This window comes from Bos indicus, chromosome 16 (assembly GCF_029378745.1).
Source record: "Bos indicus isolate NIAB-ARS_2022 breed Sahiwal x Tharparkar chromosome 16, NIAB-ARS_B.indTharparkar_mat_pri_1.0, whole genome shotgun sequence".
In the NCBI taxonomy this organism is placed as follows: Eukaryota; Metazoa; Chordata; class Mammalia; order Artiodactyla; family Bovidae; genus Bos; species Bos indicus.
The window spans coordinates 22,168,474-22,195,434 of NC_091775.1; the positions used below are offsets into that span (position 1 = coordinate 22,168,474).

A 26,961-nucleotide genomic window follows, 5' to 3' on the forward strand; every position below is an offset into this window, starting at 1 on the left:
TCGATCCCTGGGTTGGGAAGATCCCCTGGAGAAGGGAAAGGCTACTCACTCCATAGTCCGTGGGTTTGCCTGGCATGGCTTTAGTCCATGTGGACACAACTGAACACACACACACACACACACACAGGTTAATACTTACTGAGGAGTTAGACTGGAAATATAAAATAAAATATATTTTATCTTATGAAATATAAAAATATTCTGTTCCCCAGGATAGCTCTTCAAAGGCAATACTGTAGTTCATCCTAATACTTTAGACTTGCTTATTCTGAAGAGGTAAATATAACAACTAGAAATATTTATGAATCTGATAGTGGCATAAGAGAAAAGCACATTTTTAGGAAAAACAGGCTAAATGGATACATTCTTTGCATTGAATGTCTACAGAACAACCAAACAAGTCATTCTGTCCTTTAAAATATAGGTTTTCTTCATGAATATGCATTTGCATGTATGAAAGGAGTAAAAACTGTAGTTCTATATGGTTTGTGTATTCAAACATCATTGAATTTTCAGAAAATGGAATATAAACTTGAATTTAACCTTTATTCCATGTACATCTATGGAACCACTATTGCATAACAGGAACTGTATTAAATAAGTCTTTACTATTTTGATGCAGAGTGTGACAAGGCCAGTCATAAAACAACAAGGGTAATGTTACATTATAGAACCATGTGGATACAACTCATTAAATAAAGGATGTATACATATAGCTGATCCACTTTGTTGTACAGCAGAAACTAACACAATATTGTAAAACAATTATATTCCAATAATGAAAAAATATAGGATGTTATTTTGAATGATTATATAAACACACACACACACATATATATATACACACATTGTACATACACATGTATTTTTATATATATACCATTTAGATTATTATTTTAAGGAACTTAAAATGACTAGCATTAGTTAGGTTGTATAATGAATGCTGCAGCTGCTGCTAAGTTGCGTCAGTCGTGTCCAACTCTGTGCGACCCCAGAGACGGCAGGCCACCAGGCTCCCCCGTCCCTGGGATTCTCCAGGCAAGAACACTGGAGTGGGTTGCCATTTCCTTCTCCAATGCATGAAAGTGAAAAGTGAAAGTGAAGCTGCTCAGTCGTGTCCAACTCTTCGCGACCCCATGGACTGCAGCCTACCAGGCTCCTCTGTCCATGGGATTTGCCAGGCAAGAGTACTGGAGTGGGGTGCCATCGCCTTCTCCAGTGTAATGAATAATCATTCAAATAATCAAATATTTATTAAGTTCATACTTTGTACCTGAAACTGGTTCAAACATTATATATTTGAGTTTGTGTGTGAATGTATGACTTCTAGAGATGGTTAAATATACATATACATAGCTAATGGTTAAAAAACAACATGAATGCCTTAAGGTCCTTCTGTTATTTTTTTCTCAGGTACAATTATCTCAAATATGTCACGTGTGGCGGAAACTATAGCTCAGTTGTTCTTAGTGTATTTAGTTTTCAACCATGAATGGTTCCAAAACTGTTGGCCTGGAGACAAAGGTCTTTTGTAATCTCAGACAAATTGGACTTCCCTGTGGTTCAGAGGGTAAAGAATCTGCCTGCAACGCAAGAGACCTGGGTTTGATCCCTAGGTCAGGAAGATCCCCTGGAAATGGACTGGCAATCCACTCTAGTATTCTTGCCTGGAGAATCAATCCCATGGACAGAGAAGCGTGGTGGGGGTCGCAACGAGTCCCACACTGAGCAACTGAGCTACTGAGTGACTAACACTTCTTTCTTTCACTTATATGAATCTGAAGTCCACCTCTTATATAGTTTAAAATAGTCAAATTTGTCTGGGACAACTTTATCTTCCCTTTATTTTATGTGAAAATGAAAGATAAAACCAAAATGATGTGGTTCTGCTTTAGATTCCAGGAATATATAATTCACCGTTCAGAAAAGATCCTGACCCATGGGAGCTGAGGCTGCAGAAGGCTAAGCCTCTAACACACCGACGCCCGGAAGTGAAGCGGAAGCGCTCCATCTGCCTTAGCGACTGGCTCGCTTGCACCAGCGCCCGGTCCTTTCCTCGGTCCGGAATTCTGCCCCCTATTGACAGGAAACGCTGTCAGGTACGCATTAATCTTACATCAGAATTGTCCCAGTGATCGTATTCTTTCTGTTTTTTTTTTTTTTTTTTTTTAGTTACTGTGTTTTGTTTTGTCTTTGTGAATAGAAAGAAAAATTACTTTTTACTGAATCTAATTTTTTTTTGGCTATGACGTGCAGCTTGTGGGATCTTATTCCCTGATCAGGGATTGAACCTGGGCCCTCGGCAGTGATAGCACTGAGTCCTAGCCACCGGACTGCCAGATAATTCCCCCAAATCTAATTTTCAATAATAAAAATGAAGTGCATTTTAAATATATACCAAAGAAATATTCAAATGTTTCCTTGGTACTGAATTTTATTGTTCTGACTATGAAAATAACACACAGAATTTGGGGCTAGTATGTATCTTTTTTATGTAACAATATTGTGGTAATGGCATTTGTTATAACCTGTTGTTGCTAGAAAAATCCTATATATTATCAGCCTCTCATCTGGTGGGTCTTGTACAAGTGTGCGTACCAAGTTGCTTCAGTCGTGGCCGGCTCTATGCAACCCTATGGACTGGAACCTGCCAAACTCCTCTGTCCATGGGTTTCTTCAGGCAAGAACACTGGACTGGGTTGCCATACCCTCCTCCAGGGGATGTTCCTGACCCAGGAATCGAATCCATGTCTCCTGCCTCTTCTGCATTCCAGGTGGATTCTTTACTGCTGAGCCACTGGGGAAGCCTGATGGTTTGTGTAATCATATACAATTATCAACCTAATTTGGATGGGAGTCACTGAAAAAGTATAACTTGGAGAATTAGGAGGGGGGACCAAAAATGCAAAATTCAAGCAAAGACAAAAAAAAAAATCTTCACTATGGATTAAGATATAGCAGGATCAATCCATGACTTTCTAGGGCTAAAGAGTGGAGTGGGGGGAGTTTTGATGATTGTCACTGTCCTGAAAATCCCAAAGAACAACACTTCTGTTGCTGTTCCCCGCCCCCACCCCTATTTAAACTGGACTAGACAAACTGCCTCCAGGAAGCATCCACCCGGAAATGGACTGACTTTGGTTCATGCAGCCAGGCTTCCAGAACTGCTACGGACTAGCTTCACATACAGATTTGCCCCTGTGTATCTGTTGCTGTATAACAAGTTACTCCAAAGTCTGATGGCATCAACCAACACACATTTCTTTGCTCAGTGTCTGTGGGTCAGCGTTGCAGGTCCAGCTTAGGTGAGTGCCTCTGACTGAGGAAGACCTCTCATGAAGTTGCAGTCAAAGTGTCAGCGGGGGTATAATTTTGTATCAAAGCTCAGCAATGGGTGGAAGGAGAGGAGGGTGGGGAGATCCTCTACCAAGGTCACTCACATGGTTGTTGTTTTCCTGTCTCTGTCTCTCCTCATTCAGTCTCTATAGTGCTCCCTTCCCTGGAGATCACAGGTGGGGCTGGAAGTGCCAGTCTTCTGATCACTTGGTCTTTCTGGTGACCGATCTCATCCGGAGGCTGAGAGACTTAGGGGCTGTAGCCTAAGTCATCTTATTAGCATAAACTTGGGTGTAATCTTGCCACGAGCAACAAAAGATACTCCTGTCATTGGGAAATTGCAAAGATTCTAGGAGCTCTGTGCCAGGGGAGCCAGGGACAAAGACCAAATATTTCTTACTGTACCACAGTGGTATATATATGAAGATATATATGTATACATTTACATAAAGATATACAGTCATATATATATGGAATACACATCTGTATGGAAGATTTTATTATATATATGTGTATGTACATACACATATACATATATAGGTGTGCACATAATCATATGTGCACATAATCACACATGTGCACATAATCATAGAATACATTTATCTAACATGCAACAAAATAATTACCCCTGCTAGTAATTTCCTTTCCCTTTCCTTCTTTCTCCATCTCCTTCCTTCTTATCCCTGATTCTCCGCCCCACCCTATCATGCATTCTTTTCCTTCTTTCTCTTATTTTCCTTTCACTTTCTCTCTTCACTCATCTTCTCTTCTCACCTTCTCTCTTATCATCTTTGACTTCTTCTTACTCCCTTCCTTTCTTGCTTTCCCCCCACCCTTCTTTCCTGTCCTGTTTTCACAGGATGGGAAACCAATTTCCTGTCAGTCAGTTCAGTTCAGTTGCTCAGTCGTGTCCGACTCTTTGCGACCCCATGAATCGCAGCACACCAGGCCTCCCTGTCCATCACCAACTCCTGGAGTTCACTCAGACTCACGTCCATCGAGTCAGTGATGCCATCCAGCCACCTCATCCTCTGTCGTCCCCTTCTCCTCCTGCCTTCAATCTTTCCCAGCATCAGAGTCTTTTCCAATGAGTCAACTCTTCGCATGAGGTGGCCAAAGTACTGGAGTTTCAGCTTCAGCATCATTCCTTCCAAAGAAATCCCAGGGCTGATCTCCTTCAGAATGGACTGGTTGGATCTCCTTGCAGTCCAAGGGACTCTCAAGAGTCTTCTCCAACACCACAGTTCAAAAGCATCAATTCTTCGGCGCTCAGCCTTCTTCACAGTCCAACTCTCACATCCATACATGACCCCAGGAAAAACCATGGCCTTGACTAGACGAACCTTTGTTGGCAAAGTAATGTCTCTGCTTTTGAATATGCTATCTAGGTTGGTCATAACTTTCCTTCCAAGGAGTAAGCGTCTTTTAATTTCATGGCTGCAGTCACCATCTGCAGTGATTTTGGAGCCCAGAAAAATAAAGTCTGACACTGTTTCCACTGTTTCCCTATCTATTTCCCATGAAGTGATGGGACTGGATGCCATGATCTTCGTTTTCTGAATGTTGAGCTTTAAGCCAACAATTTCCTGTACTTACCTATAATAAAAATGTACATGTGTGACTAGGGACATGTGAGATGATATATGCTACAGTCCAAATAATAATATTTACACTCTGACAGTCTGTCTGTACTTATGAGGTGATGTGTGAGACAATAATAAGTTAATTTTTTTCCAATATTATTTAAGCTTTGAGAAAAATTTATAAATATAAGATGACTATAAAGTAATGTGGGTTATTAAAAAATATAGAAGACTTTATTGACTTATAATTGGACTCACATTCTCAAATATTGGAAAGTTAGAGCTAAGAGTCCAAGAAGACTTGCAGGTTCAGGTTGAATCCTGAATGGTCTACACATTCTAGGAATGAGTATTTGAAAATGAGTACAATGAGAGGAGCTGACGTTTGAAGTTTTGTCTGAAATTTGGGGTGCCATCTCACTCCAGGTATGATTCGTACAAGTGATCCCTTGAGGTCTAAAAGAGCCTGTCAACAAAAACACAGGTCAGTAGAAGCCTTGGCACAAGAGAACCTTGACAGCAGCTGTCAAGTTTGCTAACCAGGAATGTATTCTATTCAGCTCAAAGGCAAGGTATTCATTGTCTAAGATATAAATGTATGGACCAGGCACCGAAACACATAGAAAGATGGACATTATCAAGGATTGTGGTCCTGAAGATTCTAGTGAATGAGAAAAGAAGAGTGGGTCTATTTTTATTCTAAATTTTGCTGCTTAAGTAAAATTTCTCCTCTTTCATTTCCTAATCTTGTTGGCAAGAGCAAGTTCCAGAACAAGTAGTGGAATAGGCCTAAAAATGGGTATGTATTGTATCGATACATCAACAAAGGTCAGAAGGCAGGATTTGACCACCAAGAAGACTTTGCCGCTTGTGAACACCAGTTCCTTCAAAGTCATAGCCTTGGCTTTTTGCTTATGTATTAGATGCTACCATTGTTCAAAATCTTTTCAAGCTTCTCTCAAAACTAGGAGTAGTAAAATAATAATAATTAAGCTAGGATTACAATTTTAGTGTATTTATTATTAATATGTTCTAAGTACAATGCTGAGTGTTACTTATATTGTCTTGCATTATCTCAAGAGCAATTTTGTGAGATAGTTATTATTCCATCTCAACATTTGAAGAGTAAGGGTCTAGAAAAGTAATTTGCCCCTGAGAGCACAACCAAATATTGTTCAAATCACAACCAAATATTGTTCAAATCACAGCACAACCAAATATTGTTCAAATCACACATTTGTCAAGTGGAGGATTAAAAATCTAAACAATACCCTATTTGAGTTCTTAATTGTGAACTTGTCATCATGTTACTGTATCTTTAAAAACTAAAGTTCCAATAAAAATCCATTAACTACTTTCAAATATAGCAATCCTCCTGTCCAGCTGCGAAAAGTACTAGATGATACTTATTTGCCATTTGTGTTATTTACGGTCCATGACTTTTATGGTAACTGGTTCCTATTATTGGTTTCTATTAATGTAAAACATAAGTGAACATAAATGAGGCGTGAATCATTTCTTTTTATTAGCCCCACAGTCTTCCCTCAGTGCTTGCAGTAACTCCAGCTGTGTCTTGTTAGTGATAACCTATTTAAAGAAGAGATCTTTAAGGATAAGGGATATGATTAGAAATCTTTGTCCATTTTATATCACTTCTGCACAACAATCATAGCAAAAACAAAATGTAATTGATTGCACAGCACAATCTTGAGCTGCTTCTGTTTTGTAGTGTGTTTCATATGATACTAACTAGACAACCAGTAGCTTGTAGTAACTACTGTAAGTAACTGCTAATTTAAAGGTGCAATATGCTATAAACCACTTCGTACCATTGCAGCTTAAGGACTTTGCTATTTATTTGTCCCATTAAATGAGAAATCACAAATATTTTATTTGTGACTAAATAAAATTATTTAAGGTTATTTTAAGGGGGTAAATGACCACTTTCCATGCATCTGTGAAGATAATTTCCTTCATTATCCAGTGAAATTATTCATATTTCTGATGCTTCTAAAATTGGATCCAACAGAACAATTATTAAGCAATAGAATTTAGAATTTTATATAAAAACACTTAAAATGCTTTAAAATATGGCTCTTCCTTATCTGGAGGGAGGCCACCAAATGTAAGATTTGGCATTCACCTAAAAACTTTATTTTAATTAAAAAAAAAAAAAACTTGCCATCCTATTTCTATCTGTTTGAAAGCTGTGCCCAAGAATCTTTCCTAGTATTTTTGCTTACTCAAAAAGGGAGCGAATTCTTTTTAAATTATAAGAAATGTGCTTTTTAAAATTAGAAAACATAGCAACTTTTATAACTGCAAGTTAACTGATTCTTGTATGAAAACTTGTAAGTAGGGGAAATTCTGCCTAATTTCAAACATTTTTAGTATAATCACTTGAACTTGTCTGAACGTTTCTTAAGGATGTGATGCTCTTACCTTGTGCGTTTTCTAATTCAGATAAGAATAAGTTCTCGTTTAAAAATAATTTAGTAAATGCTACTTGCTTTTCTTTGTAGATATTGAGTAGGCTTGATCATAAATCATAAAATATTTACGTCCTCCTGTCTTGTCAGGGACCATTCCGCGACATTTCGGAAGTTTTGGAACAGCGCTACAAGCCTCTGGAACCGACACTGCGGGTGGCGGAACCCATCGATGGGCTGACCGAGGCCAGAGCACAGCTCCAGAAGCAGGAATGGGCACGAAATGTGAATGACAATATGTAAGTTCTTAGCTTAAAAGAAGTAGCTGTACCATATTTGGTCCCCTAAGTTTTTAAAAATATTTTCTATTTGCTAACATTTTATTTGTGTTAAAAGGTAAACAGCCCCTGACCTATTCAGAGACATCCATTTTTCGATATGCAAGTGTTTTAGATAAGGTTGGTGTTGATGATGATGTTAATTTTATACACATACATATTACGCAAATACGTATATATTACTCAGAGGAAAAAAGAAAAGATTGAATGGCATTTTAAGGGGATAAGTGATCATTTTCCATATATCTGTGAAGATAATTTCCTTCATTATCCAGTGAAAATATCCATATTTCTCATGCTTTTAAAATTTGATCCAACAGAACAAAAACATTTCTCTTAAAGTGAACTAAATTTTATTTTTATACATTGATATGAAACTATCATTTTAATAAGTCAGGTGCATTGTAAGTGTTTCAGTTCAGTTCAGTCCCTCAGTCATGTCCGACTTTTTGCGACCCCATGAATCACAGCACGCCAGGCCTCCCTGTCCATCACCAACTCCTGGAGTTCACCCAAACTCATGTCCATTGAGTTGGTGATGCCATCCAGCCATCTCATCCTCTGTCGTCCCCTTCTCCTCCTTCCCCCCAATCCCTCCCAGCATCAGAGTCTTTTCCAATGAGTCAAGTCTTCGCATGAGGTGGCCAAAGCATTGGAGTTTCAGCTTTAACATCAGTCCTTCCAAAGAACATACAGGACTGATCTCCCTTAGAATGGACTGGTTGGATCTCCTTGCAGTCCAAGGGACTCTCAAGAGTCTTCTCCAACACCACAGTTCAAAAGCATCAATTCTTCGGCATTCAGCTTTCTTCAAAGTCCAACTTTCACATCTATACATGACCACTGGAAAAACCATAGCCTTGACTAGACGAACCTTTGTTGGCAAAGTAATGTCTCTGCTTTTGAATATGCTATCTAGTTTGGTCATAACTTTCCTTCCAAGGAGTAAACGTCTTTTAATTTCATGGCTGCAATCACCATCTGCAGTGATTTTGGAGCCCAAAAAAATAAAGTCTGACCCTGTTTCTTCCACTGTTTCTCCATCTGTTTGCCATGAAGTGATGGGACCAGATGCCATGATCTTAGTTTTCTGAATGTTGAGCTTTAAAAGTCAACTTTTTCACTCTCCTCTTTCACTTTCATCAAGAGGCTTTTTAGTTCCTCTTCACTTTCTGCCATAAGGGTGGTGTCATCTGCATATCTGAGGTTATTGATATTTCTCCTGGCAGTCTTAATTCCAGCTTGTGCTTCTTCCAGCCCAGTGTTTCTCATGATGTACTCTGCATATAAGTTAAATAAGCAGGGTGACAATATACAGCCTTGACGTACTCCTTGTCCTATTTGGAACTAGTCTGTTGTTCCATGTCCAGTTCTAATTGTTGCTTCCTGATCTGCATACAGGTTTCTCAAGAGGCAGATCAGCTGGTCTGGTATTCCCATCTGTTTCAGAATTTTCCACAGTTTATTGTGATCCACACAGTCAAAGGCTTTGGCATAGTCAATAAAGCAGAAATAAATGTTTTTCTGGAACTCTCTTGCTTTTTCGATGATCCAGCAGATGTTGGCGATTTGATCTCTGGTTCCTCTGCCTTTTCTAAAACCAGCTCGAACATCTGGAAGTTCACAGTTCATGTATTGCTGAAGCCTGGCTTGAAGAATTTTGAGCATTACTTTACTAGCATGTGCAATGAGTGCAATTGTGTGGTAGTTTGAGCATTCTTTGGCATTGCCTTTCTTTGGGATTGGAATGAAAACTGACCTTTTCCAGTCCCTGTGGTCACTGCTGAGTTTTCCAAATTTGCTGGCATATTGAGTGCAACACTTTCACAGCATCATCTTCCAGGATTTGAAATAGCTCAACTGGAATCCATCACCTCCACTAGCTTTGTTCCTAGTGATGCTTTCTAAGGCCCACTTGACTTCACATTCCAGGATGTCTGGCTCTAGGTGAGTGATAACACCATTGTGATTATCTGAGTCGTGAAGATCCTTTTTGTACAGTTCTTCTTTGTATTTTTGCCACCTCTTCTTAATATCTTCTGCTTCTGTTAGGTCCATACCATTTCTGTCCTTTATTGACCCCATCTTTGCATGAAATGTTCCCTTGGTATCTCTAATTTTCTTGAAGAGATCTCTAGTCTTTCCCATTCTGTCGTTTTCCTCCATTTCTTTGCATTGATGGCTGAGGAAGGCTTTCTTATCTCTCCTTGCTATTCTTTGGAACTCTGCATTCAGATGCTTATATGTTTCCTTTTCTCCTTTGCTTTTCACTTCTCTTCTTTTCACAGCTATTTGTAAGGCCTCCTCAGATAGCCACTTTGCTTTTTTGCATTTCTTTTCCATGGGGATGGTATTGATCCCCATCTCCTGTACAATGTCATGAACCTCTGTCCATAGTTCATCAGGCACTCTATCTATCAGATCTAGTCCCTTAAATCTATTTCTCACTTCCAGTGTATAATCATAAGGGATTTGATTTAGGTCATGCCTGAATGGTCTAGTGGTTTTCCCTACTTTCTTCAATTTCAGTCTGAATTTGGCAGTAAGGAGTTCATTATATGAGCCACAGTCAGCTGCCAGTATTGTTTTTGCTGACTGTATAGAGCTTCTCCATCTTTGGCTGCAAAGAATACAATCAATCTGATTTCGGTGTTGACCATCTGGTGATGTCCATGTATAGAGTCTTCTCTTGTGTTGTTGGAAGAGGGTGTTTGCTATGACCAGTGCATTTTCTTGGCAAAACTCTATTAGCCTTTGCCCTGCTTCATTCCATATTCCAAGGCCAAATTTACCTGTTACTCCAGGTGTTTCTTGACTTCCTACTTTTGCATTCCAGTCCCCTATAATGAAAAGGACATCTTTTTTGGGTGTTAGTTCTAAAAGATCTTGTAGGTCTTCATAGAACCATTCAACTTCAGCTTCTTCAGCATTATTGGTTGGGGCATAGACTTGGATTACTGTGATATTGAATGGTTTGCCTTGGAAACGAGCAGAGATCATTCTGTTGCTTTTGAGATTGCATCCAAGTACTGCATTTCGGACCCTTTTGTTGACTATGATGGCTACTCCATTTCTCCTAAGGGATTTCTGCCCGCAGTAGTAGACATAATGGTCATCTGAGTTAAATTCACCCATTCCAGTCCATTTCAGTTCGCTGATTCCTAGAATGTCGACGTTCACTCTTGCCATCTCTTGTTTGACTACTTCCAATTTGCCTTGATTCATGGACCTGACATTCCAGGTTCCTACGCAATATTGCTCTTTACAGCATCGGACCTTACTTCTATCACCAGTCACATCCACAGCTGGGTATTCTTTTTGCTTTGGCTCCATCCCTTCATTCTTTCTGGAGTTATTTCTCCACTGATCTCCAGTGGCATATTGGGCACCTACTGACCTGGGGAGTTCCTCTTTCAGTATCCTATCATTTTGCCTGTTCATACTGTTCTTGGGTTTTCAAGGCAAGAATACTGAAGTGGTTTGCCATTCCCTTCTCCAGTGGACCACATTCTGTAAGTGTTTAGTTTCCTTATATCGAGGAAGATGATTGAGAAAGATAAAGGGCGATCTAAGAGCATATGCAATTTTAGATTATTATATTAGCATCATTGATTTGTGTCTAAATTCACACCTCTTTCTCCAAAGTACTTCTTCTCACTTCAGGCATTTGTCATCAGTAGTTATATGGAATTTATAAAAAGACAATTTAAAATCTAGAAAAGCTTTTTAAAATTATTATTATTGTATAAAGTATCTTGAAATTATCTTTGTAATGTCTTATAATAATAATTTACAATATATAATAAATAAATAATAATAGGCAATTATTATATTATTGTAATTGAAATTATTTTAATTATAACTTAATATGTATGATAAATAATTACATAAGTTAACTACATAATACATACTGCAATTACTTATTTATATAATATGTACTAATCATATTACATGTTATATAATAATAATTCTAAAATATATTACTAAGTACGCTTTGGTTTATAAAGAAACTAGAATTGCCTCTTATCTAGCACAGTGGATTTTGGATAGTTTTATCAGTCAGAAAAGAATATATAATCTGCTTTATTTTAATCATGCATTTCTGAAGAGACTCTTGAAAACTAAATAGTTTTGAATAAACTCATATGAAAGATAAAATTGGCAAGCATCTCAAGTAATTTTCATAAAGTTTTTCATTTTATAGTGATTACTTGAAGTGAGATTTTAGCTGTAGAGCATTCAGCAGATTCTTTCAATAATTGATTATTACCCAACATATAATGAATAAAAAAATAATAAACACTTTTCCCCCAATTCTTTTGGGGTGGTAAATTTCTTTTAGTAAAGAGATTATAGAAGATTAATGCTGCTCAGACTCAGCCAAGCAAAATATGCAGTTTAGTGATGAATATCTAGAGTTATATTATTCAGAATTATTTTCTATTTTCAGTGATGCCAAGGTTTATGAAATAACATTAACTTCTCAAACAAATAACTGACCACATATATTGTTGTTTTAGTTGCTAAGGCATGTCTGGCTCTGTGTGACCCTATAAACCATAGCCTGCCAGGCTCCTCTGTCCATGGGATTTCCCAGGCAAGAATACTGGCTGCTGCTGCTAAGTCACTTCAGTCATGTCTGACTCTGTATGACCCCAGAGATGGCAGCCCACCAGGCTCCCCCGTCCCTGGGATTCTCCAGGCAAGAACACTGGAGTAGGTTGCCATTTCCTTCTCCAATGCATAAAAGTGAAAATTGAAAGTGAAGTCGCTCAGTTGTGTCCGACCCTCAGCAATCCCATGGACTGCAGCCTTCCAGGCTCCTCCATCCATGGGATTTTCCAGGCAAGAGTACTGGAGTGGGGTGCCATTGCCTTCTCCAGGGGATCTTCTAAACCTAGAGATCAGACCAATGTCTCCTGCGTCTCCTGCATTGGCAGGCAGATTCTTTACCACTGAGCCACCTGGGAAACCCAACCATACTGATATTTCTACAGAAATCATTGCATATCAAACATATTGCAGTGTCCTTTCTTAGTATTTTCCTTGATAAACCTGGAAAGAGCAGGTATCAATGCCATCCCCAAAGAAAGGTGCTCAGCTTGTACTTTCTGTGTAATACTTGTAAACATTTTCAACCTCTGTAGTGTTGCTAACGACCATTTACTCTGAAACTTCCAGATTTAAAGTGCTTTTAGGATAACCAACCAATCAGGGACAAACTAAGTTGGGAATATTAAAGAAATTACTTATCGATTTGAAGCTATCATATTTTTAGCAAAAAGCTTTAGTAATGGGTTTTAACAACCAGCCTATGAATAATCCACTTTTTCAGAGAACTTCAGTATTCTTGCTTAGAAGGAACCTGGAGGGAGGAGCCTAGTGGGCTCCAGTACATGGGGTTGCAAAGAGTCAGACACAACTGAGCATGCAAACTTCAACTTCAGAGAACTGAAACTATTGTTTTGTAGCTTCTTTTGAAACTATTTTGGTTTCTACATTCTGCATAACTTAATTGTATCTTGTGAGGCAAAAGAAATGTTAGAAGTTTAGGTTTTATGTCTTTAAGATAATAATTCTGTGATAGAAATTAGGCCAAAAGTCTACTTTTATCACAGAGATACATAGTTTTTTGGTTTTTTTTTTAATGCAGAGAATCCTTCCTTGCCCCCCTCCCCCCCGCCATATTAGCAATTTCATCTGTAAGAGTGATGCCTTTGTCATCCAAGAACCTTAACTGAGAACCCTCTATCCAAACTGGGAAAATGGAACTTTCCATTTCCAATCTTAGGGATTCAAAAAGTAGCATTATATCAGAGGACTTGATATATTTAACTGTTTCATTTTCATATCATTGTGAAAATTGCACTGTGGTGAAAGTAGAAAGATGGGCTTTGTGACTAGATCTGTATGAGCTCAAATCTCGACTCCATTACACAACAGCAGTATATAATCTTGGGTAAGTAACTTAGCCAGTCTGAGCCTCTATTTCCCTGTCTGTAAAATGGGGAGATAAATGTTATCTTAAACATTGTAATGAGGATTGAACGAGATAACAAGTATGCCAAGAACATGTGAGAGTCTTAATAGAAGATAATTATCATCATGTTTTGTGTCTACTCCAAGCCTAATAGTTCTGTGCCTAAGACATCACACTATATGGATAGGAAATCACAGATTGCGTCGACAGGCTGGATCTCATCTACTTGCCCTAAGAACCAGAAGTTAAGGAGGACCACAAGCAGAACTCTTCATCGGTCATGGAAGATTTCTCATTAAGCTTCTAGTTTTCTAGGGCTGCCGTCACAAACTACTATAAACTAGATGGTTTAAACAACAGAAACTTCCTATCACAGTTCGGGAGGCCAAAGTCCGGGATCCAGTTCTCAGCAGGGGTGATTTCTTCTGTCCCAGTCTCTCCCTTAGCTTTTGGTGATGGCTGGTAATCTTTGGTGGTCCTTGGCTTGTATCAGTAGAAACAGAACTCCAATCTCTCCCACCTTCTTCACGTATTCTTCCTATGTATGTGTCTGTCCGTATTTCCCCTTTTTGTAAGGACACCAGTCATACTGAATTAAGGGCCCTCCCAACTCCAGTATGATCTCATCTTATAAAACCCACAAAGACTGTATTTTCAATTAAGGTCACAGTCTTTAATATATTCTTTAAAATAAACATAGAAAGTGGGACAATAATATTGTACATATAGAGTATGGAGGGGTTTTTTGTTTTTTTGGAAGTCATTTAAAAACTTTATTTGTTCTTATTACTAAACAAACTCTATTTTTCTCATGCCTTCTAGAAGAAAATTATTTTCCTTATTTATGTATCTATTTTTATGAAGCCAAGAAATTAAATAAGCAATTAGTAAATAATTGCTCAGTAACCTTTATATGAGAAGCTCTCAAATAGCATAAGACATGTAAAGGAGTATTTATTGATCCACCAAATGTTTGCATGTCAGGAATAGTTCTAGGCTCTCGAGGTATACCACTGAATTAAATAAACCAAGTCTCTACTCTCATGAAACTTCTATGCTTCTAGCTTTATTTTTTTGTTTGTTTTTATTTTTATTTTTTTTAATTTTATTTTATTTTTAAACTTTACAATATTGTATTGGTTCTGCCATATATCGAAATGAATCCGCTACAGGCATACATGTGTTCCTCATCCCGAACCCTCCTCCCTCCTCCCTCCCCATACCATCCCCCCGGGTCGTCCCAGTGCACCAGCCCCAAGCATCCAGCATCATGTATCAAACCTGGACTGGCGTAAACTGAACTGAACACCCTAATGAAGTTCTAAAGAAGTAAGCACTTGAAAATAGTCAAGCATATGTTAAAGACAGTAAGTGCCATGATTTTTTTTTAATGTAGAATTTATTCATTCTCTGATAATCTAGAAAGGTGTTCTTCACAGAAAAGGAACTGAATGTGTTCTTTGTAAAGAAATGGTTAAAATTTTGGCAGAGAAAAAACGAGAAAGTAGATAAAATGTAGGTTGATGGTATGGGAAAAAATGAGAAGACCAATTTGACAGAAACTCATTTTTAAAAAATTAACTTATTTTAATCAAAGGATAGTTACTTTACAATATTGTGGTGGTTTTTTTGCCATACATTGACATGTATACCATGGCTGATTCATGACAGGAACTCATTTTTATGTGGGAGGCATAGTAAGGAAATTTTTAGGAGGCTTTAGGGCCAAGGATTTGAGGATTTATCAGTAGATAGTGGAGAACTTGGAGAAGACAATGGCACCCGACTCCAATACTCTTGCCTGGAAAATCCCATGGACAGAGGAGCCTAGTAGGCTGCAGTCCATGAGGTCGCTAAAAGTCTGACACGACTGAGCAACTTCACTTTTACTTTTCACTTTCCTGCATTGGAGAAGGTAATGGCAACCCACTCCAGTGTTCTTGCCTGGAGAATCCCAGGGACGGGGGAGCCTGGTGGGCTGCCGTCTATGGGGTCACACAGAGTTGGACACGACTGAAGCAACTTAGCAGCAGCAGCAGCAATGGAGAACTATTAAAGGCTTCTGAGTACGAGGATGTTATGAAAATAATATGAATTTATTGACTGTGAGACAGATGTATTTGAGAAGAAATCTGCTGGAGGGAAGGAACCCACTAGGATAACGCTGCAGTTCTCCTGGTGAGAGGCAGAACTAAGGTGAGGGCAGGATTCAGCAGTCAACTCTTTCTCTTTACTTCCTTCTCCTTTCTGTACATAATCTCTCTGAGTGATTGCTTCCGTTTGAGAGACTTCAGCTATAACCATGTGACCCTGGTTTCCACCCTTAAGTCTCAGAAATCTTTCTCCTACCTTCCTTATTCATATTTTCAACTGCCATCTTTGTTTGCATCTCCTCCAGGTGTCCCAAACTCAGTGGACCCCACATTGGCCTGCTGCTTCTTGTCTTGAGAGTGTATTGCAGCACCACCTCTCTACCCAAGTAGAGACTTGTCAGTTACCTTGTTATCCCTCTCCAGAATTCTATTGGTTCCCAGATCCTGTCTGTTCTACCTTTCATGTATCTTTCAAATCCAGCCCCTCTTTTCCTTTCCACTATTGATTTGGTTTAGGACTTGTAATTTCCTTTTTTAAATGCTATAAATCCCATCTGGTCTGCCCATTCAGTGCATCTACCACAACCACACTAGGGAAAATTCAGCAAGTTAATATTCCCCAAAATGCTTTTTTGTGGCTTTTTTTTTTTTTTTTTTTAAATCAACTCCAGGATAAATCTTAATTCTTTATTGCAAGACTCAAAGCCCTTCAGGATCGGATCTGGGCTTATTTCTCTAGCTAATCTGCCACCACGTTCTCTAAGAAACTCTCTGTCCAGAGCTACTGGGCTGTTACCATTCATCTTTATATCCATGCCCTCTTCTATTTCCATGAAGAGGTTTCCTACCTCCCTTGGTTTACTAAGTCTGTTCAAATCCACTTAAAAGCATAAGAAAGAATTGTTTATTTACTTCTTTAAAAGTGCAGGGACTTGCCTGGTGGTCCAATGGTAAGAATCCACTTTCCAATGAAAGGGGCATGGGTTCTATCCCTGGTCAGTGATCAAACTACTGAGCCCGTGTACCACAACTAGAGAGCCCTCATGAAAGATCCCACATGCCACAGCAAAGATCCTGCATGCTGCAACTAAAACCCAATGCAGCCCAAAATAATACATAAATACATGTTTTTTAAAATAATAAAAAGAGTGGAAAGAGCAATGCATATTTGACTTAGGGTCTTTCACAGAGCATTTAAAGGATTATTTTCAGATGTAAAATGGGACCATGCAAGTTACCGAGATGAAGTAGGGAAAGAAGTCATTATTAAGAGAAGGAAGAAATGGAAAGCCACAGCACCAGAGCAGTGTTTAGTTTACTCACTAAGACAGCAGAGGTGGAATGGAGTGATCATGAATCAGGTGATGTAGGCTCATACCAACTTCTCTTAAAGACTTAGGAGTGGTGCTAAGATCCTATATGTTAATACCTTCTATTAATTGTAAATATCCTGGCTTAATATAGGACACTGTAATTATGCAGACTACAACTATATCCAACATGGAGTGGGGTTAGGACATTGCAGTGGGAGTTGGTGCCAGTCTCTGCTCTGGTAGACAGAATATTGACCCCACACAGAGGCCACATCCTAATCCCAGGAACCTGTGAATATGCTACCTTATATGATAAAGCAGACTGTGGATGTGATTCAGGATTTAAAGTTGGAGAGATTATCCTGGATTATCCAGAGGGCCCAGTGTCATCACAGGGGTTCTCAAAAGTAGAGATTTGACTACGAGAAAGATCAGAGTGAGGCAATGTGAGATGGATAACTCATCTTTGCTAGCTTTGAAGATGGAGGAAGAGACCACCACCAAGAGATGCTGGCGGCCTCTAAAAGCTGGGGAAGGTGAAGACATGGCCTCTCCCCTAGAGCCTCCAGAACGGATGCAACCCTCCCATGCCTTGCCTTGAGTTTTAGTTAGACCCACCCCAGACTTCTGGCCTCCAGAGATTTCAGATGATAAATTTCTACTCTTAAAGCCACTCAGTCTGTGATGGTAACTTCTTACAGCAGAAATACAAAACTAATACAAGTGTCCTTCAAATCAAGGAGCTAGCTTGCTAGATCAGACTTTGGTGTTTAGGTTAATTACAAACCTGAGCTAAATTTGAGGGAAATCCTTAGATCCCCAAGGATTCAAGGTTCTTCTGCAGACACTTCGAGGAATAAAAAACGATATGACTGTGGCTTGAGTTTTCCTATAAAGAGAAGTTCAAGATTTAATCATATTGTGAGGATAATATATATATTGGGCTTTCCTGATGGCTTAGATGATAAAGAATCTACCTGCATTTCAGGACAACTGAGTTCGATCCCTGGGTCAGGATGATCCCCTGGAGAAGGGAATGGCTACTCAATTATTCATCTATCTGTATTTTTGGCCACATCATGTTAGATCTTAGTTCCTTGACTAGGATTGAACTCAGGCCCTTGACAGTGAAAGCTCATAGTCCTAACCACTGGACCACCAAGGAATTCCCAGAATATTATATTTTAAACTTGTGTAGCCTTTCATAAGAGCCTGAGTACAGACAGTCCAATGAAAAATGAAAGGTATCAATTTTCTGATAATTTTTGTAGAAGAGGCAAAACTTTACTTCTGTCCACTTAGGATCTTTAATTGGGCCTAAGAATTTAATTGACATAAAACAGATTAAAAGGAGAAAAGCATACAGATTTATTTAATAGAAGTTTTACAATAGCCTTCATAAAGAAAATGAACACCCAAAGAAGTGGCAAACCCTATGTTCTTTCATATTGAGTTGAGCAATGAGAAGCAATTGTAAAAAACAGCAAATATATATGGGGAGTCCAAAGGAAGATAAAAGTTATTTAACAAGGTCTGTTTGTACAGAATTCTCTACACTGTGACCTCACATGTCTGGTGATAGGAATTTTCTTTCCTCTTGGTTTAGAAAAGGCATCTTTTATGTGGGAGTGTAATCTCCTGGTTTTAGGCGGAAAAGAGAAAGTAAGTTCGCTTTTCTTGTACCAATTGTTTTTAAGAGGTTTTAGCTCAAAATAATCCTTGGCCAAAGTGGCCTATTTCAGGGTGGCATATTTTGCTACCTTCATTATTCAGAGTAGGTGAACAGTAGTGAACTAAACTTTTTTTTTTTTAAAGGACATTTAAAAACCATGGTGTATCCATAGATGAGATATGGTTATATTATTTATCACTAACACTGATGATAAGGAAATTTAATGCATCTCAAAACTTTTTTGACTTGTGTGATTTTGCAACACTTTAGACCTTTACAATTTGCATACTTTCTGAACTGTTATTGTATTATGATAAATAGGGATTATCATACATTTTCAGATAATGTTTTCTTAACAATTCAACTTTTATTTGTAACTCTTCCATTTATTTTAATTACTAGCACAGTGTGCAACATTTATTAATCAGTAGAGCCTTTTTAAGTTAAAATACTAAATTAGCTAACCCCATTAACACAGAGTACTCCAAACAAGCAGTAATAGGAGAGGTAGTTACTGTGCAAATCGTATTATCCACGCGGGTGCTCTAGGGCACGGTTAAGCGTGATTACCCTCTTTTGATCCAGTATTCCTCTGCCTCTCCCAGCTAATTTCCAGTGGAAATTTACAAAGTGCTGCCTTCATTTTTCCAGCTTAATTTTTCTAATGAAGTTCTGGTACTTTATAACACTGGGGATACAGATAATAAGCCTGTGTATAATTAAGAAGTTCTAGAATTTGTCTACAAAAGAGTCCTTTATTACTTCAACTCTACAGTGAGAAACATGCTCTCTTTATGTCCGCTGTTTCCTTGGAAATGATGGCTTTTTAAATAACTGACCACAGAATCCTAGAATTCTGTTCTTACAGACACCTAAGTCTAAGAATTTTAATATTCATGACATTGACATTAATGGTGGTAACGGAATATTTTTACTGGTATTGTGAAAATCTTGCATATACTTTTGATTATATGCCGTCAGACAAATCATAAAAACACACTTTTAGTCTTTTTAGTTAGATTTTATCATTTTTTAAAGAATTCCCCCTACTGCAATAGCTAACATACGCTAAGTAAAGTTTTGCCACTTAGCTTTTGGTCCGTTTACAAGGCATGTGGAATTGCTTTTGTAAAAGAAAGACTGTCGTCCTGTGACATACTCACATTCTTATATGGGAATGGCATTTATACATCCCAGCCTTTCCTAGTTCAATTTAGGGTTCAAAAGTGCGTTGAAGGTCAGAAGAGACTTGAAGGCTCAACTGAAGTATGCCAGGCAGAGCAAGGAAGGTGACCTGAAGGATGTAGCCTGGACAGAGTCATCTCTCTGTCAACAAGCGCAGAGCTCATGTGGGTTTCAGTTTGCCTTCTGAGGTATCTAGTGATGCTTAGCTCAGAGCTTTGGTACTTTAGGCAAAGTGGCAGAGATGAGAGGGAAGGTAGAGGTGGAGCCAGAGAATAAAGGGTCACGTGTACCATGATAAAGTGTCTGGACTTTACTATATAAAACATAGTGTAAAAGCATCACAGTGTTTTAACCAATGGAGTGAAAAGGTCAGTCATCTCAGAGATATCACTCTACTAGCTATGTCCATGGTAAAGAAATGGGAGTCCGGGTACCACTGCCACAGTCTAGTTTTGAAATAAAGAAGACTTGCCCAGGAACAAGGACAGAGATAGTACAGAGAAGAGAAAGGCTGGTAAACTGATTTATAGGTGGAATCCTGTAAACCCTAAACCAGAAATAGGGGCCAACATGATATGGTGTGGATGGTGTGGGCAGGGGCATAGATGCATCTTAGGGCTTTCCTCAGTGCAATGAATAAAGATACATTCAAGATGATTCAAGAAGTTAAGGATGTGTTTAAAAGATGCATTGAAGAGTCTCATAGAAACCAAAGACAAACTGGACTAAGGTGACCCCTTAGGGCTACAAGGGTATCGTTTTCTCTCTCAAGTGGCATTTCCACTTTTCTCTGTATTTCTGCTCGCTGTCTTCTTTCTACTGACTGGCTTTATCTGTGGCCTTAGTTGTTTTCCATAAATCTTCAGTTTGCCCTTAGTTTTCATGGCCACTCCAGGCCTGATTCAGTATAACCTTCCAGCTCTAGAATCCACAGCTAATTCAGCTTTTCGGTTCAAATTTCCTGAAAGAGAATCTGTCCTGCTCAATTCATATCATCAAACTGTCCCACACCAGTTGTAGGCCTAAAACACAATTAATGCTTAACAAATATATGTTAAGTCAACGGACATATTCAATTAACTTATGAATGGATGACAACTGTGGGTGGGGACCGTGTGCCACATTATAAATACAGTGTCTTATGAAAGTGTAGCCACGAGCAAAGATTTTCTCAGGTTGAGGAGTGCAGGGGCAAGAGGTCCTCTAGTACCTTTACTTGATAGCTTCTGAGTGAGGTGACTGGTCAGATAGTGATGTCCTTACTTAAGAAAAAACATGTAAGAAGCTCTGTTGGCATGATGGGGTGGAGGTTTGGCATATGAGACTAATTTGTGGGAAGATCTATTTGAGGTGCCTATTCTATATCTCATGCGAAGAGTTGACTCATTGGAAAAGAGTCTGATGCTGGTAGGGATTGGGGGCAGGAGGAGAAGGGGACAACAGAGGATGAGATGGCTGGATGGCATCACTGACTCGATGGACGTGAGTCGGAGTGAACTCCAGGAGTTGGTGATGGACAGGGAGGCCTGGCGTGCTGCGATTCATGGGGTCGCAAAGAGTCGGACACAACTGAGCAACTGATCTGATCTGATTCTATATCTAGGTAGATATTCCTTGTGAGCATTTGAAAATACTGGTCTTGAGTTAAAGAAAAGCACTGTCTATAGAGATAAAAATTTAGAAATGATCAGAGGTGACAGTTAAAATCTTGGTGGGGGAAGCATCTTCCAGGGAGGGGAGAGGCTACAGAGAGAAAAGATTTAGTAAAGATTCTTGGGAATTGCTTTAATGTTAGGGCAGTGATTCTTAATTAGGTTGCTTACCTGTATCACCTTGAAGCTTAAAATTATATACATATGCATTCCATAGTCTCAGTCACAGATATTTTGACTCAGCAGGCATATGGGTTTGAAATGTATGCCCAACTGATTCTAATGCAAAGTTCTAGTTAAGGTAAGAGCCATTAATTCAAGGTATGGCAGAAAATGAGTCAGTCAGGAAACTGGGTGAAAGCAAAGAATTCCAGGAGATATTTTACAAATTAAAGGAAAAGAGAATTCACTCCAATGACTGGATGAGACATGAGTTTGATCCCTGGATTGGGAAGATCCCCTGGAGGAGGAAATGGGAACCCACCCCAGTATTGTTGCTTGTAGAATTCCATGGACAGAGGAGACTGGTGGGCTACAGCCCATGGGGTTGCAGAGTCAGATGCAAGCATACATATGTGAAATATTTTAAATTTACATTTAATTTTAAAATTTAGAATATCAAAATATAGAATATTAAATGAAATTTTGTTGTGCATTCGCTCAGTCATATCCGACTCTTTGTGACCCCATGGACTGCAGCATGCCAGACATCCCTGTCCTTCACCATCTCCCGGAGCTTGCTCAAACTCATGTCTATTGACTCGGTGATGCCATCCAACCATCTCATCCTCTGTCATCCCCTTCTCCTCCTGCCTTCAGTCTTTCCCAGCATCAGGGTCTTTTCCAATGAGTTGGCTCTTCACATCAGGTGGCCAAAGTATTGGAGCTTCAGTTTAAGCATCAGTGCTTCTAATGAATATTTCCTCTAAGATTGACTGGTTTGATCTCCTTTATTTTCATTAAGGTGAAATAGTATTAGTGTCATATAGATAAATATATTGGCACCACTTTTGTAGAATTTAATTTTAACTTATTTTAAATACTCCATTTTAGAATCTTGCTGAAACTAACATCTGATGAAGCCCACCTTTATATCATAGAATATAAATTGTTCTGCTTTTAAATACATTTTTGTATATCTTTAGTACATTCACAATTTTCAAAGAATAATTAATGATGATTGAGTCTAATTTGAGATACAGTGTATCTTGGTTAGAGCCTCGGAAGTCATTGACAAAGGAGATGCTCATTTATAAATTCTGAAGAGAGATTGTTAACTACAAACTTGTCAGTTGCGTAAAGCTTCCAAGTGTGTTATAGTTGGACCCTGCAATTTTCAAAAAGTTATATTGATTGAAAAGTAATTTAAAATGGTAATTGTATCTTTTTAAAGTCCAGATTTTCTGGCTTTTATTAAAAATTAGGAGATCTAGAAACAGCAGTCCCCCAGTCTCAAATGGCAATGACTGATTAAAGTTTGCACTCTTAGTTTTTGCATAATGTATGTTACTGCCTGGCCTTTCCAGACATAGACATTGGAGACACTTGTTCTAAATGATAAGGTCCTCAAGAAAGAGCCCAAGATTTATGCTGTACACTTAGTATAATCCTTGTCAAGCATTTTTTTTTTTACATATTGGACTTGAGCTTAAACTAATTTTGTTTTGTTTTAATCCATCTGATCACCAAAATCATTCTCATTAAAAGATAAATCAAACAAGAGGAAATGAAGTCAAGTGTGACTGCTCTTTAATCTTTATTAGCACTATACTAGCAGTCCCAGTAATAGGGCAGCCTTTTCTTTCTTTTTTTCTTTTTCTTACCCAGAACAGCACTTTCCAAACTTTGCCTCTTGAACTCTAGTCTGGAAAATATTAATGAGTATCCTATCAAATAAACTTGGGAGAAATTATATTTGAAATAGTTAAACTTTTTTTGGCATTTACAGGGCTTTCCAGTCTTAAATATATTTTTATTTAGTATAAACTACTAAGAGGGGACATATACTACATAGCATTTTGCAAACTCACTCACTCATTGATTCCTCAAATATTACTGCAGCCTAATACGTGCCAGACACTGAGTTAGATGCCAAGAACAAGGCAATGAACAACATAGCTGAGGTGTCCTGGCTTCATAGAGTTGATAGCACGGTTAGCCGTGGAATCCCTTTATCCGCTGACTGGTTTGCAATATGCTGCTCTGATATAACTCAACAAAGAACATTTGATTTTTTTCCTAGCAAGTTTTTCTTTTTAGTGGCAGCTTATTTCATTCTTAGACTTTCTTAAGGGTAGTTTGTACAAGTGTTTCCCACAGCCTTATTTCTCTGCTTAATTATATGTTTTTTATATCAATTATACAAGTCCTGAATATATCTGAACTTAAAACATTTAATGTTGTAAATGGCCTATTAAAAAAAGAGCCTGTGTGATTGCTATGGAGCTGGGGCATTTAAATTCAGTATCTCTTTAGTAGAGACTTTTCTTTTTTTGGTTAAGTTTTCCACAATTAGCTAGAGGAAAGTAAAGTCAACTCTGTAAAATATGTTTTGGAAAGTTGCACAGATGTAATGAAGTTATTGAATAAGCATGCCTGGAGATTGTTAATAATAATAATAATAATAATATATCCAGGGAATGCTAGTCCTCTTAAGCTAAGAAAACTGTAAGGAGAAGGGCAAAATAGGTCTTCCCATTTAAATTTAGAAGTTTGTAATACAAGCTCACTATCTAGCTGAACAGATAGTCTAGCCATTTGCATTTTTTATATTTAAATATATCACCACCCTGGGGGAGAAATTTATGTTATTGATACTGCTGCTTGAATAGTTTATGAGTTTTCAATTTCTGCTATGAATTTTACTTTAAGTATGAAACACTTTATATATTAAATGCTTATAGCAATGGTTACATTAAAATCTCAACGAAAGCTGTCTTCATCCATAAATGGTCTGCCTAATTCCTATTTCAAGTTGTTACTCATTTTACAAACATCTCTTCAACTGAAACTCTACTAGATAAAACATCTTGATAGGTTATATTTTTGAAATCCATCTGTTGGTATTCATGAGCTATATATATTAGGTTTATCTGGACATTTATATTATGAATACATACAGTGAAAACACTTTATTTATCATATTGAAGATTATAAAAAGATACCTTTAATTGCTAAATTCATTCTCAAACTTATATTATTCTATGTGATAAAGGAAAAAGGAGATATTCAGTATTTTATAACCCTTTCTTATGAATGGGACAGTTGACCTGTTTTTTTAGAAGGGCTAAAATTATTCAGTATTCATATTTTCCAGTTTTATTGAGATATGTCATACAGCACTATAGAAGCTTAAGGTGTACGGAACAATGATTTCACTTACATGTATCATGAAATGTTATATATTCACTATTCATTATATTTAGTCAATATTCATTGTCAGTTATACATACTACCAATTTAAAACATATCTCATCCTAGTTCATATACAATTGACATAAATACTTTGTACATTTCCAATTGAGTGGCTTTTAAAAATGCTTTACCTTAAAAAAAATTCCTACAGTTGGTTAATGAGAACTAAATCATCTGACAATGAAATCAGAAATGAACTGGCTATAACTCAGCCCTCAAAACATTAAATTTTCTATTTTCTATATTACAATAATGATTAAAATACTAGCGTCTAATAGAATAGGTAATATTTGAGCAGGTGTACTTTTATGATAACATGGAAATTTTTGTTTGTTGATTAGTTTATTAGATTAAATTGACTTGCCCTTGTTCATATTTTCTCTCCTAATTCTTTCATCAGCTGTTTGCAAACTCTTATACCTAGGCATTCTTGCTTGTCAAATTAAGTTTTGTAAACCAGAGGGAATTGCCTCTGGAATTAAGGGAATTCCTTTATGTTAATTAGATTATAGTGGATTTTCCCCCCTTTTCTTCTCTTTTTTTATATACCACGCAATTAAATAACTGGTCTATTTTGAACATTACAAAACTCTTAATCCAGCTTCTCCTTTTGCAAGTATTTTAGATAGATCTTTCAGCAGACCTTTCAGCAGAGATCCTGGGGTGAACCCCAGCACTGACTCTTGTATCCTGTTTAGGCCTGTCTGTCCTCCCAGTGTTGTCAATGATTGGGACAAGTCAGGCTGCTCATTGACCAAGATCTTTATTAATGCAGCTTGTGATTTCTTCAGCATGTTATATGGTTCCCCTCTAAGAACAATAAAAAAAAATTGGCATATTTCCCACTCTGTATAGGATATACAATAAAACTGACAATTGATTTTTCTGATTCTTTGGTCATTTTTTAGTTGAAAAACAATAGCATCTTAGAATCGCTTTCAAGATAGAAGTAAACTATCCTTTGAGTCTACGAAATTCAATTAGTCAAATACGAAGACAGTACAATTCATATGACTATATTTGCTAGGAATCTCATTATATTTTATTGACTATGAAGTGTAGGAGGTTTCCAGATTTGAAGGTGAAATCATTTTTTACGCAATCTGTGATGATGGAAAAGTATTTATTTTTGTTTATTTTTTTCCAAATGAAGAGAGTGAAGGCATTGAAGTATCCTGTATTCACTTTAGAGTTCATTAGTAAGAAACCTCCAATAAAAGAAAAGGAAATGTCAGACATTTGATATCAAAAGATCACAAGGCTTCCAATTTAGCCACATAATGTTTTTTAAATTTATTTTTTAATTGGAGGAAGATTACTTTGCAATGTTGTGTTTGTTTCTGCCATGCAACAACACAAATCAGTCATAATTATACATACGTCCCCACCTCTTGAACCTTCCTCCCCTCCCCCCATCTCACCCCTTTAGATCATCACAGGACATCAAGCTGGGCTCCCTGCGCTATGTACAGTAACTTCTCTCCAGCTATCTATTTACACATGGTAATGTGGCTATGTCGATGCTTCTTCCTCTGTTTGTCCCACTCTTTCCTTCCTTCACTGGGTCCACAAGTCCGTTCTCGATATATGCGTCTCCATTCCCTCCCTGGAGATAGGTTCTAGAAAACTGGTATTAATGAGCAGCATAGTTTTGAGAGAGAGGAATGGGCCACCCTTCCTCTGTCCCCAGTGTGGATCAGCCTTCAACGTGCTGTGGGCAAGTCTGCCCTCATAGAGAGGGCCACACAGAGCCCTAGAGACAGTTACAGAGTTTGGTGATAGAATCTGTGAGCAAAGGATAAAGTAACTGAGTATTCCATAGGGATATTAAGGAAGATGAGATAAGGCTGCAGAAGCTTTACATCTTCTGAGAGGAGTCAGTATAAGCACCCTATGAAGAGCATCATTTCTATTTTCAAGGCCAACGAACTACATACATCCAAGACCCCACATGTGGGTTCCAAGT

The 26,961-nt window shown here is 38.0% G+C and overlaps 1 protein-coding gene across 3 annotated transcripts in view; it reads left to right on the plus strand.

Annotated features, from left to right (window-relative positions):
• SPATA17 (spermatogenesis associated 17) overlaps nucleotides 1-26,961 on the plus strand; it is a 243,114-nt gene that overhangs the window by 146,143 nt on the left and 70,010 nt on the right. For all 3 annotated transcript variants that reach the window (XM_019976944.2, XM_019976943.2, XM_019976945.2), the window contains 2 exons: nucleotides 1,896-2,099; nucleotides 7,499-7,647. In XM_019976944.2, the coding sequence (XP_019832503.2) occupies nucleotides 1,896-2,099; nucleotides 7,499-7,647 (353 nt within the window). The remainder of the gene's footprint in view (nucleotides 1-1,895; nucleotides 2,100-7,498; nucleotides 7,648-26,961) is intronic.